The sequence below is a fragment of the Rosa chinensis genome, chromosome 3 (assembly GCF_002994745.2).
Source record: "Rosa chinensis cultivar Old Blush chromosome 3, RchiOBHm-V2, whole genome shotgun sequence".
Lineage (NCBI taxonomy): Eukaryota > Viridiplantae > Streptophyta > Magnoliopsida > Rosales > Rosaceae > Rosa > Rosa chinensis.
The window spans coordinates 6,261,749-6,276,108 of NC_037090.1; the positions used below are offsets into that span (position 1 = coordinate 6,261,749).

General features: G+C 39.6%; 3 protein-coding genes across 3 annotated transcripts; 1 reads left to right on the top strand and 2 right to left on the bottom strand.

Annotated features, from left to right (window-relative positions):
- Positions 1–1,398: 1,398 nt before the first annotated feature.
- On the bottom strand, positions 1,399–5,444 carry LOC112193806 (pyrophosphate-energized vacuolar membrane proton pump 1). The gene is made up of 8 exons (XM_024334050.2): positions 4,977–5,444; positions 3,702–4,276; positions 3,243–3,622; positions 3,055–3,141; positions 2,624–2,954; positions 2,123–2,533; positions 1,979–2,038; positions 1,399–1,885 (listed from the first exon to the last, which is right to left on the bottom strand). Exons 1-8 carry the CDS (start codon positions 5,206–5,208, stop codon positions 1,679–1,681), a joined length of 2,283 nt encoding a protein of 760 aa, XP_024189818.1. The 5' UTR covers positions 5,209–5,444; the 3' UTR covers positions 1,399–1,678.
- A 2,534-nt stretch (positions 5,445–7,978) lies between these two features.
- Positions 7,979–9,945, bottom strand: LOC112193484 (RNA pseudouridine synthase 1). The gene is made up of 2 exons (XM_024333652.2): positions 9,574–9,945; positions 7,979–9,143 (listed from the first exon to the last, which is right to left on the bottom strand). Exons 1-2 carry the CDS (start codon positions 9,854–9,856, stop codon positions 8,470–8,472), a joined length of 957 nt encoding a protein of 318 aa, XP_024189420.2. The 5' UTR covers positions 9,857–9,945; the 3' UTR covers positions 7,979–8,469.
- LOC112193483 (peptide chain release factor PrfB2, chloroplastic) lies at positions 9,796–13,150 on the top strand. The gene is made up of 7 exons (XM_024333651.2): positions 9,796–10,584; positions 10,840–11,052; positions 11,432–11,533; positions 11,662–11,799; positions 12,051–12,355; positions 12,487–12,640; positions 12,741–13,150. Exons 1-7 carry the CDS (start codon positions 10,087–10,089, stop codon positions 12,873–12,875), a joined length of 1,545 nt encoding a protein of 514 aa, XP_024189419.1. The 5' UTR covers positions 9,796–10,086; the 3' UTR covers positions 12,876–13,150.
- The last annotated feature ends 1,210 nt before the right edge of the window (positions 13,151–14,360 follow it).

The following is a 14,360-nucleotide window of genomic DNA, read 5'->3' on the forward strand; positions in this document are numbered from 1 at the left end:
TATGAATTTTGTCGACAACATGTAACTAAATGACATGTAACTAAATGACTCGCAAACGTGTTATCAATGGGTTTGGTGGCTAAGGAAAGGAATAGTGAGATTTCTCTTTGGGTTGGGGCTTGTGGTGCCTCTATCCATGGCCTAGAAACTGGAGATCTAGATTTGAGTTAACCGTCCTTACAAGCTTCCATCTTAATGTGGCTGTTTCTAGGAAGCTAGAATCACCTTTGAGGGAATGGAAAGCGGTTTGTGATAGCCTTTTCTTTTGTCTTAGTAGGTTTTATTTTTTGGTTTTTGGTTAGGTATAATAAGTCATTCCTCAATTGAGCAAGGGCTTAGTTTGTCTTGGTTTCATGGTTTTTTGTTTGTTTTTGGTTTCATGGTTGTGCCATTGCAATGGTCTCATCTCTATGGACTAGTTGTTTTCATTTTGATGTTTTCTTGTTGTCAATGTAATAGGGAGATGCCCCTACACGTATACTAGCAGTTTTGGTATATGGTGTTGGAAGGGGTTACTCTCTTCATGAAGTTGGCTGTAAGAATGTATTGACATTCCTGAGATAGGTTTATTGTCTGTAGGTTATAGTTGAGTCACTATGGGCTCATGGTATCTATAACTGCTGTTTTATATTAGGGGTATGAGTATGTCATTTTCTCTAGTTTGAGTAGTTGAGATTTACAGTGTCATCTCCGTTGTTGTAATATCTTGGATTAATAAATTTTCTTCAATTCTTTAGGAAAAAAAACGGATATATCTTATATTGTTCAATTAGCTAAAAAAACATTCGGATCACCTCGGACCGACCTGCAGATCAACAGGTTTGTCCCTGATCTTGATTGAGCATAAACAATGTAGGGCGTAGAAATATTGGCATATAATTGCGACCTTGCTTAGAATAAGGACATACAAAAAGGCACTTAGCTCGACAGACCATACTATGAGATAAAGTTTTAGCAGGCTTAACTCTTTGATATTTTCATAGTGGGCCGGCACTCATTTTGTTCTGCTCTGCAACTTTGGATGCTTAGATTGGAAGTCACTCAAAACCTCATTATATTATTGTGAAAGAGTCACAGAGCAAATCCAATTCACTACTAGTGCTAGAGTTGACCCTGGTTCAGCTGTGTGAGCATTGAGCACATCAGGTTCAGCATTGTATAGTGTTGTTATACTAAGCCATTGCAAGCAGTATCTGAGATTACTAGAGTGGAGGGCTCGAGTCGAACCATCAAAATAGTGTCCTCGATCTTCATACTACACAACTTAAGTAGCCGATATGGATCTAGAGGCCTGAGAATTGGGCGAGGCGGATGTTTTATAATTGGCTACGTAGTTACGGTTTGTTCGGGTTAGTGGTTGTTTAACCTTGATATGAAGTAGTTAAGCAAGCATCTCGATAATGAAGTTGATGGATCTGAGATATTAAGCGTCGGATTCAACTCAGAAGAGCTGGCCATATACATACATGATACAGAGACTGAGATACAGCTAGAAATTCAGAAGGGATGATGCCAATCTATGCATCATTTTAGGTTTAGTAAAATTGGAAAGTAGTAGCCATGCATGATACCGCTTTTACTTAATTTACATCAGGTAGCTAGATGGCATTACTTACTGCTCAGCCAGTAAATAGAAAATATTTACCGAAGATAACCTGATTTCTGTTACAGCTCCGTCTCATAGCCATTTGAAGATTAGGCCTCCATGAGCTGCAAAGAATGGTGCAAACACCAAGGACTCAACTGCCATGAGCTTGATGAGAATGTTGAGTGAAGGACCAGAAGTGTCCTTGAGGGGATCTCCAATGGTGTCACCTATCACAGCCGCCTTGTGAGGATCCGAACCCTTAGGACCCAGGGATTTGGCATGCTCGGAATTACCGGCCTGCAGGCACATAAAAGCCAGAAATCAGAATGACTCAAAATGGAACTCACTTGAACATGACAGAACCATAAGTAGCAAGAACAAAAGCTTTACCTCTATGTATTTCTTTGCATTATCCCATGCCCCGCCAGTGTTTGAAGCTGAAATGGCAACCTAGAAGGAAAACCAAGTTTGTATAAGAAATGGTTAAAGAAAGACTATAAGAAAATTGATCAGCTTCAGTTAAAGGTCACCTACCTGAACACCAGAAACAAGTGAACCAGCAAGAACGCCAGCAAGAGTTTCAACTCCGAAGAAGGTACCAGCAATGAGAGGAGTAAGCATGACCAAAGCGCCTGGGGGGATCATCTCCTTGAGGGAAGCATCAGTAGAAATCTTGACACATGTTGCATAGTCTGGCTTTGCTGTTCCTTCCATGAGCCCCGGAATAGTATTGAATTGTCTGCGAACCTCTTCCACCATTTTGAGTGCGGCACTTCCTACACTCTTCATTGTCATGGCAGAAAACCAGTATGGAAGCATAGCTCCCACAAGCAAGCCAATGAAGACTTTCGGGGTCAACACATCAACGGTTTCTATTCCTGCTCTGCTGACATAGGCACCAAACAAAGCAAGAGAAACAAGAGCAGCTGATCCAATAGCAAAACCCTGACACATAAGAGTAAAAGAATGTCAAAATCGAATGAAGAAGCGATACAAAATGATCATAGTCAATACTTGGTCTCCTGACTGTTTCACCTTGCCAATAGCAGCAGTGGTGTTTCCAGCAGCATCCAAAGCATCTGTTCTTTCACGAATCTCATGGCTCATCCCAGCCATTTCTGCAATGCCACCAGCATTGTCACTTATGGGGCCATATGCATCAATTGCAAGACCAGTGGAGATAGTACTGAGCATTCCCAAAGCAGCCACAGCAATTCCATACATAGCAGCCAAGCTAAAGCTGACATATATAGCAAATGCAATGGCGAAAACAGGAATGATAACTGACTTGTAACCCAAAGCCAAACCAAAGATCACATTTGTTGCAGCACCAGTCCTGCAAGAATCTGCCACATCCTGCACTGGACTGCAATTGAACATGGTAATTATAAGCATCAGAGTTTTGAAGACTATGAGTGAATAATTGCATTGTGATTAATTATAACTCTTAACAGAAAATGGCTCACCTGTATGCATTGCTAGTATAGTACTCGGTAGTATATCCAATAACAAGACCAGCCCACAAGCCCATTGACACACAAAAGAAAAGGTACCTGCAGGCCACATTTAATTCAAATAACAAATATTATATATTATGGGAGAATAAAATCATTGCCTTGGATGAACGAGATGTTGGAGCCTGACAGAGGCATACCAGTTCTTGACAGTCTTATCGGTCCCAAAACTGAACATAGTGAACTCCGATGGCAAAGCTACTAAAGTGACCACAGCAATCCCAGCAGTCATTAGAACAGTTGAGATAACAAGCTGTCGCTTCAAGGAAGGTTCAATCTCACTCGCATTCTTAATTTCAAACAGATCAGTTGCGAAAAGGGTTGTTATCAAGCAAACCACAATCCCCATTGAGCTTATAATCAAGGGATAAGACATGGCTACATAGTTATGAGTGACACCAAAGGAGGATATAGATGCAACAAACAATGCTGCACAAGTTGACTCGGCATATGATCCGAACAGGTCAGATCCCATGCCTGCAATGTCTCCTACATTGTCACCCACATTGTCTGCAATGACCTGAATAAGAAACAAAGAATTAGCGAATCAGTGCCATAGTTTACAAGAAATGAGTAATCAACTAGAGTCAGGAAATTACAGCTGGGTTTCGTGGATCATCTTCGGGGATGTTTCGTTCAACTTTCCCAACAAGATCAGCACCAACATCAGCTGCTTTTGTGTATATACCTCCCCCAACTCTTCCAAACAATGCCATTGAAGAACCTCCAAGTCCATAACCAGTAATCGACTCATACAGTCCTTCCCAGTCATCCCCATAATACAGCTTAAACAAATGAATAGTGATGTACAGAACCAACAGGCCATTGGCAGCAAGAAGAAATCCCATCACAGCACCAGACCGAAAAGCAGTGATAAAAGCCTTCCCAACACCCTTCCTCGCTTCAAGAGTTGTTCTAGCATTGGCATACGTTGCAATCTTCATCCCAAGAAAACCGGAAATGACTGATGTAAGAGCACCAAGCAAGAACGCAACCGTACTAAAGATGGCATTGGCTAAAGCTGGTTTGCACATATTCCCCGTGTTGTAAGTGCAGGGTTCGCTTTCGGTGCTGAAGCCCTTAACAGAACCAAGGAAGAGGAAGATGACAACACCAAATACACCCATGAAGATACTGAGGTACTTATATTCGGTATATAAGAAAGAGGTTGCACCTAGGAACATTACAAAGATCAACATCATCAGAGTCCAATTAAGTTCAATCCAGATCCAATCTTAAACTTGTATCATAGTTTAGTACTGAATTTTAATGCATTTGATGTATGAGATGAAAACTTTATAGCCAATATGCCATAGAAGATCAAATTCTTGACATGCCTTCCTTCGTGTTTTTGAACTCCAGTTCTGTTAACTTAAGAGGAGTCTCATGGGTCTGTTTCTATTTTTGTGTCTCTCTAAAGCACCAACTCCCTTAACATGATAGCTCATAATTCTTTAGAATCATACTATATGTAAAAAATGAAGGTGTGGCCAAAAAGAGCATCATGCACGAGACAAAAGGGGACCCTAAACTTGATGTACTATTTGCCAACTGGGTTTCAAAGTTTCGAAGGCCATCTCAAAGATCAAACATCAACAGAGTACATAAAAGGAAAGTGAAAGAAGAATGTACAAATATAAACATAAAACAACAGTAAAATTAAAATCAAAGAACAAAACTGATCCTTCACAGAAGGGCAGCAAGAACTTAGCTCTTACGCTTTTCAGGGTGTAAAAACACCATGAAACTAGCATGATAGTTCAAAGACTTATTATAATAGTCGCCGTGTTTCCTCTTAAGCATAACAACGATAATACAAGGATTTAAAAAACAGATAAGAAAGGAAGGAGAGGAGGACCAGAGAGAAAGCTCACCCTCAGAAATGGCATTTTGAATTTCAGCACACTTGAGGGTAACCGAAAAGTTGTCAATACCCTCTTCTTCTTCTCCCATGATCAACTTGTCCTTACAGCCATTTCCATCACTGGAGGTGAAAGACACCTTCACCCTCGAAACCAGAAACCACTGAAGCAAAGCAAAAGCAAGTCCAATCAAGGCAGCCACAGGTATCAGAACCTGAGTTAGGCCCTCACTCAGCAAAGCCATTTCCAGCAATATGAAACAACACAACAGGTAGATTTCTCTAAGTTTCTCTAAGCTTCTCTCTGAGCATGGCAAAGAAGCAACGGTGGGTTTTTATGTACAGCCTTCTTAAAAACTACAAATGTGTTATCCAAATGATATGTGTTAGTAATTGCTTTGCATGCCCATAGGAATCTATAAAGCTAGCTTGTTTGACAGGCAGGTAGGACTTGGGGAAGATTTTTCCTTAGCTTGGACTGAGTATATATAGCTGGTTGTTTTGAATAGTTGGTAGAGGTATTGTCACAGCATTAATGGGAGATCTATACTTTTCTCTTACTGATGGATAAACTTTGGTCTTATCAGCAACAGCCCCATGGATAAAGATGAACTCAATAATTACTCACAAGATCACAAAATTTCAAAGTTTTTGGATTTCATATATTAGAATGCTTGGTTATTCTTATTATGTTAATGAAAGTTGTATTGAATATTAGATTTATTTAATTGGTGGGCAAAATCCAATTGAATTGCCCATGCTGATCACGTGGGCAAGGCCCCTAGGTTAATTAGGATAGGATATATATATGCATGTCTAGATTGATTAGGTATATATATATATATACAGCGCTTCTCCGGTGCGGACGTCCGCACTTTTTGCTTAGGTGCGGATTTCCGGTTTTGACCCACTTTCCGATCACATTTTCACATCTTAGCCGTTCAGTTTTTAGGTCATAATGTATAGATCACCTCTACAAAATTTCAGCCAATTTGGTGATCGTTCAGGCATCCAAAACTGCAATTTACCATTATAAATACGAACGGTTCCGGTTCGACAGATTCTGTCCGTTCGTGTAAATTGCAATTTTAAATGCCTTAACGATCATCAAATTGGCTGAAATTTTGCAGAGATGATCTATACATTAGGATCTAAAAACTGAACGGCTAAGATGTAAAAATGTGATCGGAAAGTGGGTCAAAACTGGAAATCCGCACCTTTTTCTTCGGTGCGGATATCCGCACCTGAGCAAACTTATATATATATATATATATATATATGCCTACTGCCGCTGCAGAGAGATAGAGGGAGTTAACTTGGTTATTGGATTATTGGGATTTTGAGTAGAATTTATTCTAAAACTCTAATTGTATTCTCTCTAAATTGATTATAGTGGAATTTCTCGCCGGCTCCAAAGTGGACGTAGCTCAATCACATTGATTGAGTGAACCATTATAAATTCTTGTGTTCTTGTGTTTGTTTTTTTTTTTCGTTGTTTGGTCGCTCATCTAGTTCCATATCAATATTGTGTTTGTTACGCTTTCGCACAACAAGTTGCACCTTTTCCACATTATGAGCATATATTCTATTTAATTTGAATTGACATTTGAGAAAAAAAAAAACCGTTTAAACTATTTACTGTGGAATTTCTAGGAACCCAACTTTGTCATTCTGCTTGTAACGCGTTTGCGATGAGGTCAAGGCACTATCTCTGTCATTTTGTGCATAAATCAAAATTGAACTAGTATTGTTTTTTTTTGGGTAAAAAAACTAGTACTGTTGTATGGAATGTCACAGCTTTAGCTTGTTCTAGCATTTTCAGCTTGCTGATATAAGCTGGTTGAAATCCAGGATGAAAATTGTGAATTCAAAGTCTGGTCGTAATTTGAAGAGTACTAAACAAATTCAAATTGAATTATTCACCCATTTTCTTCTGGAAGCTTTTATTATCTTTAAGCAACTGTTTTTAATGTACAATGTGATGCTAACTTGAACTCCAAATGAATTCAAGTTGCAGTAAAGACACATTTGTCCTAAAGAAAATTGAAGAAAAATAAAGAAGTCGACATAGTTGTTGCAAATTATCCTTTTCTTGGCCTTGAAGGTAGATACAGTGCCTAAAAATTAGGGTCAAGCTTGTGCATTGTCATCAATGAAACATTTTTTAACAATATGAAAGTGCAAGCTAATTCAATTGTGGTTGGACAAGTCTAAGACCTAATTTTTTTTGTTCCCAAGCTTAGTAGCGTGTGCTTATAACCAAGCAAGTGATTTCTTAGATGGAGGGAATTTTAAGCCGGTTGAAGTACGGTGGTCTTTTTTTTTTCTTGGGTCACTACCTCACTTCACCATTTTGATGAAATCGATGGTAAGCATACATTTGCCCAAGCCTCCCCACCAATTACTAATGGGTAACAATAACAAATGAATTGAAGAAATCTCATTTGTGGAGCCTTGTTCTATATCCTAGTCTATAAACCTAATGAGCCTACAATATTCCATATGATCATGATAAGCATTCACTAATCCAAAAATAAGAATCAAACTTGCTGCACTATTCTTGGCAAATGGGTAAAAGATCTTAATTTTTATATTCTATTATTCTATCCAAGTAACACGTTTACCGCACTTAATTGATTATCCTAGATGAATCTAATCCCAACTACACCCACAAACCTTGAAAGTCTTTGTCTTTCCAAATTATGCTACAGAGGATTCAATATTATATATGATCAACATCAACATGAATTTGTCACGCATTCTTTCACTTTCACAGGGTACAAACTGAGTCCGACTTTTCTACCTTGTTCAGCACCCTACGTTTCTCTATTAGATAATTATATCTCCAAAAGAATCATGTAAATGGCTAAATTTTCCGCTAGAAGATCCAAAATGATAAGAAAAGATCGTAAACTTCCTGTAAAGTGTTGTTAAAGTGTTGTTGTCCCACTTCATGATTCATATAGTTGTTGACAAAGCACTACATGCATATAATTGTATACCGCTCAGCATACATAATGATAATAATGACACATCACCGCCTATTTCTTCATTTCTTAGCAACTATGAGATGAACTTGTACATGAATCTAAGGGAAAAGAAGTTTGACAACATCAACACAAGCTAATCGCAAATTCTAGTTATGCGCACAAAAATTTGAAAAGAAAATGGTATATCAGATTTACCTGGCAATTTGTTACTTACAAGAGTAGTATGATCAATCAAAATTGAATATAAGGAGCTCAGGCGACGAGGAGGCTACTGCGGTAACTCGAGGCATATGACAGCTCAATTTTGGCATCAGACCTTCTCTCGAGAGTTAATTGTAATGAAGTGAATAAGGGAATGGGTTTGCAAACAGGCAAAGTCTAAAATCTCAGCTCCCTTCAAGTTGAATCAACTGTAGTCAGTACATGGTGATTTACACCAAGACTATATCCTACAACTTCTCCTTTTATGCATGAAAACCGAACGGGACATGTCACACCAAGAACCTCTACACATAACTATGGCTGCGACGTCTGGCTGGCCCAAGATGGTAGGGGTGCTCGAAATAATACAGGAAGACCAGTAATAGGGTGCTCCAAAGACAAGCTTTCTGCATGAAGTTCATGGCCTTCATATGTTGTCCCTTTCCACTCGTAGACACCCTCATACTTAACATCCCCTCTTATCGAAATTCCAAGATACTGGCAATGCAAGCGGATTTGGTGCGTCCTTCCACTCCGAGGACGTGCTCTCGCCAGAATCTCATCCTTCTTTGCATCTCCATCTACTACAGATTTTTCTTCAACAACTACAATATTATCTTCATCTGTTCTAAACTCAGATGGCTCTTTGAAGATCCCTTGTCCATTTATTGATATTACTTCAAATGATGTTTCCATGTCTCTGACTACTGATCCACCTGGAAGTGTCCGGCCTACATCTGAAGCAGCATACACCCTCCAGGCCCCAAACTTTGACCGACCATGACCCGATCTAACAGTGATTCTTTCCCATTTCGGAGCTGAGCCAATGCAGCGTGCAATGTACGTTTTGGAAACTTTATGATCAGTAAATGCCTTAACAAGTTTGGCAGCTACTTTATGTGACTTGGTTATTATCATTACTCCACTAGTGTCCCGATCAAGACGGTTTGCAAGATGGAGCTCTGGCACTATAGCTTCAGTCCCTGCAACTGGTAATTCAAACTCGACTCAATATTCATGGAAGAGTGTAATAAAAACTCTAAGCTCCTATTCTATCCTCTACCCTCTCAATAGTTCAAGTAGGGAGCATTTCACTATCTAATGACACTACACAGCTTTTCCTGAACATAACCAAATGTGTGGCACTAGCACATTTTGATGCTTTGAATCAAACCTAAATCCATGAAAAACTGCATTCAGAGCTAAAAATTTGAACTTTTTGGATAACTTTAAATAGATTGAACTTCAAGTTAATCAACTACATATTAGCATAGTGATTCCAACATGTCAACCACAATGCACTGAGTTAACTCGGACTCAAAGTTATTAACTTTGAGCAATTAACCATTACCCAATATCCAAAACAGAACAAACAAGCTGACCCAAAAGATGAACGGTCCAGAAAAAAAGAGAGCAAACCTGACTCGGCCGAGTCAAAGAGAAGCTTAGGGACCGATTCCAGCACAGTCTCACAGTAAATCCCCTGAGGCTTGTTGACAACAATGAGCCACTGGTCCTCGTAAACGACGTCGTCCCGCGACAGAGAAAAGAGGCTGGATTTGGAAGAGGCGGACATGGCTCTCGCCAGCTCTATGTTCTTTGAGATGGGTGGGAGAGGCGGGGAGAGGGGCACAGGGTAATTCTGTGTGGCTTGGAGGGCATTTTGGGAAGTGGGTTTTGTGGATTCGGGTTGGTCTGACATTGAAATTGAGCTCAAGGCTTTGGGGAAGCTGGTGAGGGTTTTAGGGGTGAAGAAGACATTGGCGGGTTGAAGAATAAGAGGGAAGGACATTTTTGTCAAACAAACGGTACCGTTTTGCGCTTAAATGCGCGAGCTTATGAGCTGAACGTCGTCGTTTTGGTCTTCTTCTTAATTTTATTGGAGCTCCAGTTAAAACCCTGGAGAAGAAGAAAATCTGCTAAACCCTAAATATGTCATCTTTCCTGTTCAGAAAAAGAGCAAGCAGTAGTAGATGCTGGGGGGTTCTCTGCCGAAACCCTAAAGCTGAATCTCAATTTGGTAATCTCAATAAACCCCCAAAACCTCAAAATGTCACATGCGCAGTTGAAATTCCCAGGATTTTGGATCCTGGGTCTTCTTCATTTTCACCCAAAACCTCTAAAACACTATCTGGGTCTCTCCAGAACATCAAAAACTTAATTGCTTCCGGTGAAAGTTTTGGGCTTTCTTCTAATTTGGGGGTTCCAGTTGTGAAAAGCTTGTGTGGGTTTCATGGTGGAATTGCAACTTGTAGCTTGGTTCGATTTTATGGGGCTCAGGCAGCTCAGGAGCCTTCGACCGCTGATGGGCTCACAGTTGATCGAATCCTTAATAGTGAGTGGTCAATTATGGCAGAGGATGAGAGTGATTGGAAGAGTCACGCTGCTGCAATTGCCCAATCAGTTCATCTTATTAAGAAGCGTTTGCAGGTACAGCTTCAAATCACTGATTGTTGTTGTCCTTATGTAATTTATGAGTCTCATTTTTATGCATAATTTCGTTGCTAATGTTGGGAGTTTCATCATTTGGTTTAATTGGCACTTTGAATGTGTTAGAGTGAGTTTAAACTTAGTAACTGTCATTACAACTTTTCTGCTAATCAATAATCAAGTTTTGGTTTTGAGTTTGTATATGATTTGATTCTGCTCGAATTTGAAGTGCAAAGTTCTTGTTTGTGGTGACAGTGGAAGAAGTTGCTGGTGAGGTTGGATATGTTATCAGTGGAGCTGAATAAGCCAGACCTTTGGAATGATCCTGTACATGCCGGGAAGATAAGTCGCGAGCATGGTTCACTGATGGGGAAAATGAAAGAAGTGAAGGCATTTGAGCAGGAATTGCTTGAGCATGTGGACATGATAAAGCTTGCTCGGGAGGAGAATGACGCAGAGTTGGAATCGGTGGGCTCTCAATACTTCTCATAGGCATGTTTTACATGGTTTGTGCCATCTTGAACAATTAGCAACAATTTTCTGTTCTATTCTCTGACTATTCTAGATTTGGGATGTACTCCGATATGTGAACTGGTTTTAGTTTAATGGAGAACATAGAATTGGTACATTGTAGAAATGAATCCAATAGCTGCTTTCCTCTGTTAGGTTGAGCCTTTGATAAATGTAACACTGTACATTAATGCCAAAAAGCAATGGTTAAGTTCTTGAAAGTTCAATCCTTACCATAGAAGTTAAATAGTTTTCTTTTTTAAGTAATGTATTTTAACTTTCAACACTGTGAACAGCATGCATTGTGCTTTTTAGTTACCTGGATTCTCCTTTGCAGGAATCCATGAAGGCTTTGCTTGAGATGAGAAGAACTTCAAAGGAGAAAGAGACCCAAGCTTTGTTAGCTGGGGAGCAGGATCCTTGCTCATGTTATATAGAGGTCTGTGATATACGTGAGATGCTTTTCTATCTCAAATTTTCCATATTTAACATATATTTGCCATAGTTTTGGCATTTCTGCTCGATATACGATAATCAAACCTTTCATTGTTTTGTCATGTAATGTAGGTGCAATCGGGAGCTGGGGGTACAGAGAGCAACGACTGGGCAGCGATGGTCATGCAGATGTATAAAATGTGGGCTCAACGCCATGGATATAAAATGACCGTGGTGGATGAAATGCCTGGTGAGATTGCGGGAATCAAGGTTCACCTTCTTACCATTCATCACCAATCCTTCTTATTAGTCAAATGAATCCTTGAAACATATCTAGTTACTTACCAATAAAGGAAAATTTTCTTATTGATAGGCCACTCGTTTCATATTGAACACTAATAAAGCCTTTAAATTAGAGATTGGCGTGCAATTTAGTTTTTCCATTTTTGTGGGTTATTTCAATCAGAAGTTATAGTAGGTTGGTGCTATGTTTTTAACTTCAGATCATTCTATTCTTGCAGCGGGCAACTATCAAGGTTGATGGTGAATATGCTTTTGGATATGCCAAAGCTGAAGTAGGAGTGCACAGGTTGGTACGTATCTCACCTTTTGACAGTAATAAGCGCAGACATACTTCATTTGCTGCTGTCGCTGTGACTCCAATCCTGGGTGATGTATCTGCTCATGTACAAATTAATGAATCTGATCTGCGTATTGAGCGTTTTCGTTCGGGGGGATCTGGAGGCCAGCACGCTAATACGACTGATAGTGCTGTGAGGATTGTTCACATTCCCACTGGAATAACTGCCACTTGTCAAAATGAAAGGTACGAAAGGCTTACACATGTCTGTGCAACCCTAACGTCTCATGTTTTGCTTTCCATATTTGAGAGTTGAAAGTAAGGATTTCCCAATGTTATCCCTAATTACCTAGGTCTCTTTTTTCTTGAATGCACAGATCACAACATCAGAATAAGGCTTCAGCAATGGCTGTTATCCAAGCAAGAGTAGACCAGCTTGAAATGGCACGCCAGACTCAGAAGAATGCACAATATTCACAATCTCTTACTGATATAACCTGGGGCAGCCAGATACGCAGCTACGTGCTCCAGGTATGCCCCCCCAATTGTTAACAAGCCGTCTTTTAATGGTCATACATCGACAATTTAAGTCGTAATGCTTTTGTTTGCTAAATTGCCGCTTTTGATGCAGCCATACCGCATGGTGAAAGATCTTAGAACCAATTATGAAGTCTCTGATCCTGATTCTGTCCTTGAAGGAGATCTAGACGGTTTTATCTTGAGTTATTTATCAGCTTCCTTGGATAAAGATGAAGATGACCGCTAAATGAGTTTTGTTTCGAGATTTGGAAATAAACCCTGCATATCTTTAGCAAAGCTGAATATTTGCTGCATGCCAATGCGTCAAAATTGTGATAGATTTCAGTCATTTGACAGCAGAACAATCAGCGGAAGGATAACCCTTCAAAGCCAACAGGAGTACGCTATGTGCCATTTGTATATTCAGTGAAAAGATAGAATGTCTAAGTACTTGATATGATTCTTTGATATCAGAGAAGTTTTGGTGACAATCTAATGTTGTAATGAAATAATATAAGCTTATTTCAGTAAAAGCTTAAGCAAAAGTCACGCCTCAAAACATTTAGAAGAAGTACGCCCGGACATATATATCATTCTAGTAAGCCAATATCACTGCGGGAGGGAAAAAACTCTCTAGCAAAAGTTGTGAAGTTTTGGGCCTAGTTCTTGAACTTAGAAGGGACAAAAAAAGGAGATCACACTAGCGGAGGAATCCCAACAGTGTCTGAACATTTTGGGGTACTTTAAAACAATTGCCACATTGATTCGAAACTAAAGGTACAAGAAAAAAATTAAAAATCCAAGCAGATAAAATCAAAGAAACTAAAAAAACATGTCCATGTTCTTCTAAACCAACCATAATCTCCTTATCCATACAAATTGGGTGCCCCAGCACTGTCCTAAAATTTAGTTCGTTGGCTCTGCGCTACTGAAACATTTATGAACACCGCCATAGTCACTCTCGCCTTGCTATCACGAGGAGTAGCACTATAGACTTCTAGTAATATTTTGTCTATCAGGGATTCACGAGCCTTGTCTGGAACTTCTAGGCGGGAAAGCGACTTTGATATATCAGAAATAGTAGCTTTTGAGCCGCCTACTGAACCATCTTTCCTCAATGCCAGTGAGTCGTGATATGGAAGAAGGAATGTATCCTAGTGTTGCTTTGATTTGTAACTCGAACTGGGTGCATAGCAAACTTGCATCTCTAGTAGTACTTTGCATTAATGCCTCGCATTGGGAAGGCCTCATCACTTCCAGCCGAGAAGGATGTTGACTGGTCATTGGCAAAAGGCTTTGATTAATTCTTGAACAAAAGAACATGTCGATGAAGTTTATGAGATTGATTTCAGTTTATGACTTCTTCTTATAGTGAGTTTTAGAAACATATATAAATTGAGGGTGTGGCCAGTCAACTGAAATCAATCTCATAAACAGATATTAATTTGTTTGACTGGGCACACCCTCAATCTATTAACTCACTGTAACTTTTTGGTTTAAGAAACTTGGATCATAAATTCATAATTGGAATTGGGGGTGTGGCCTGCCAAGTATGCAATGCAAGCTAGGAAGGCACGCTCTTGCAAGCAATCTATGCAAATTAGGGAGGCACGTCCATACAAGCTAGACAGGCTAACTTATCTATGCAAGCAAGCGAGACTAATGATGTCCACACCATGCTGAACAAAATAATGCTAAGCACACAAAAATATGGGTTGGTGAATTTTCAACG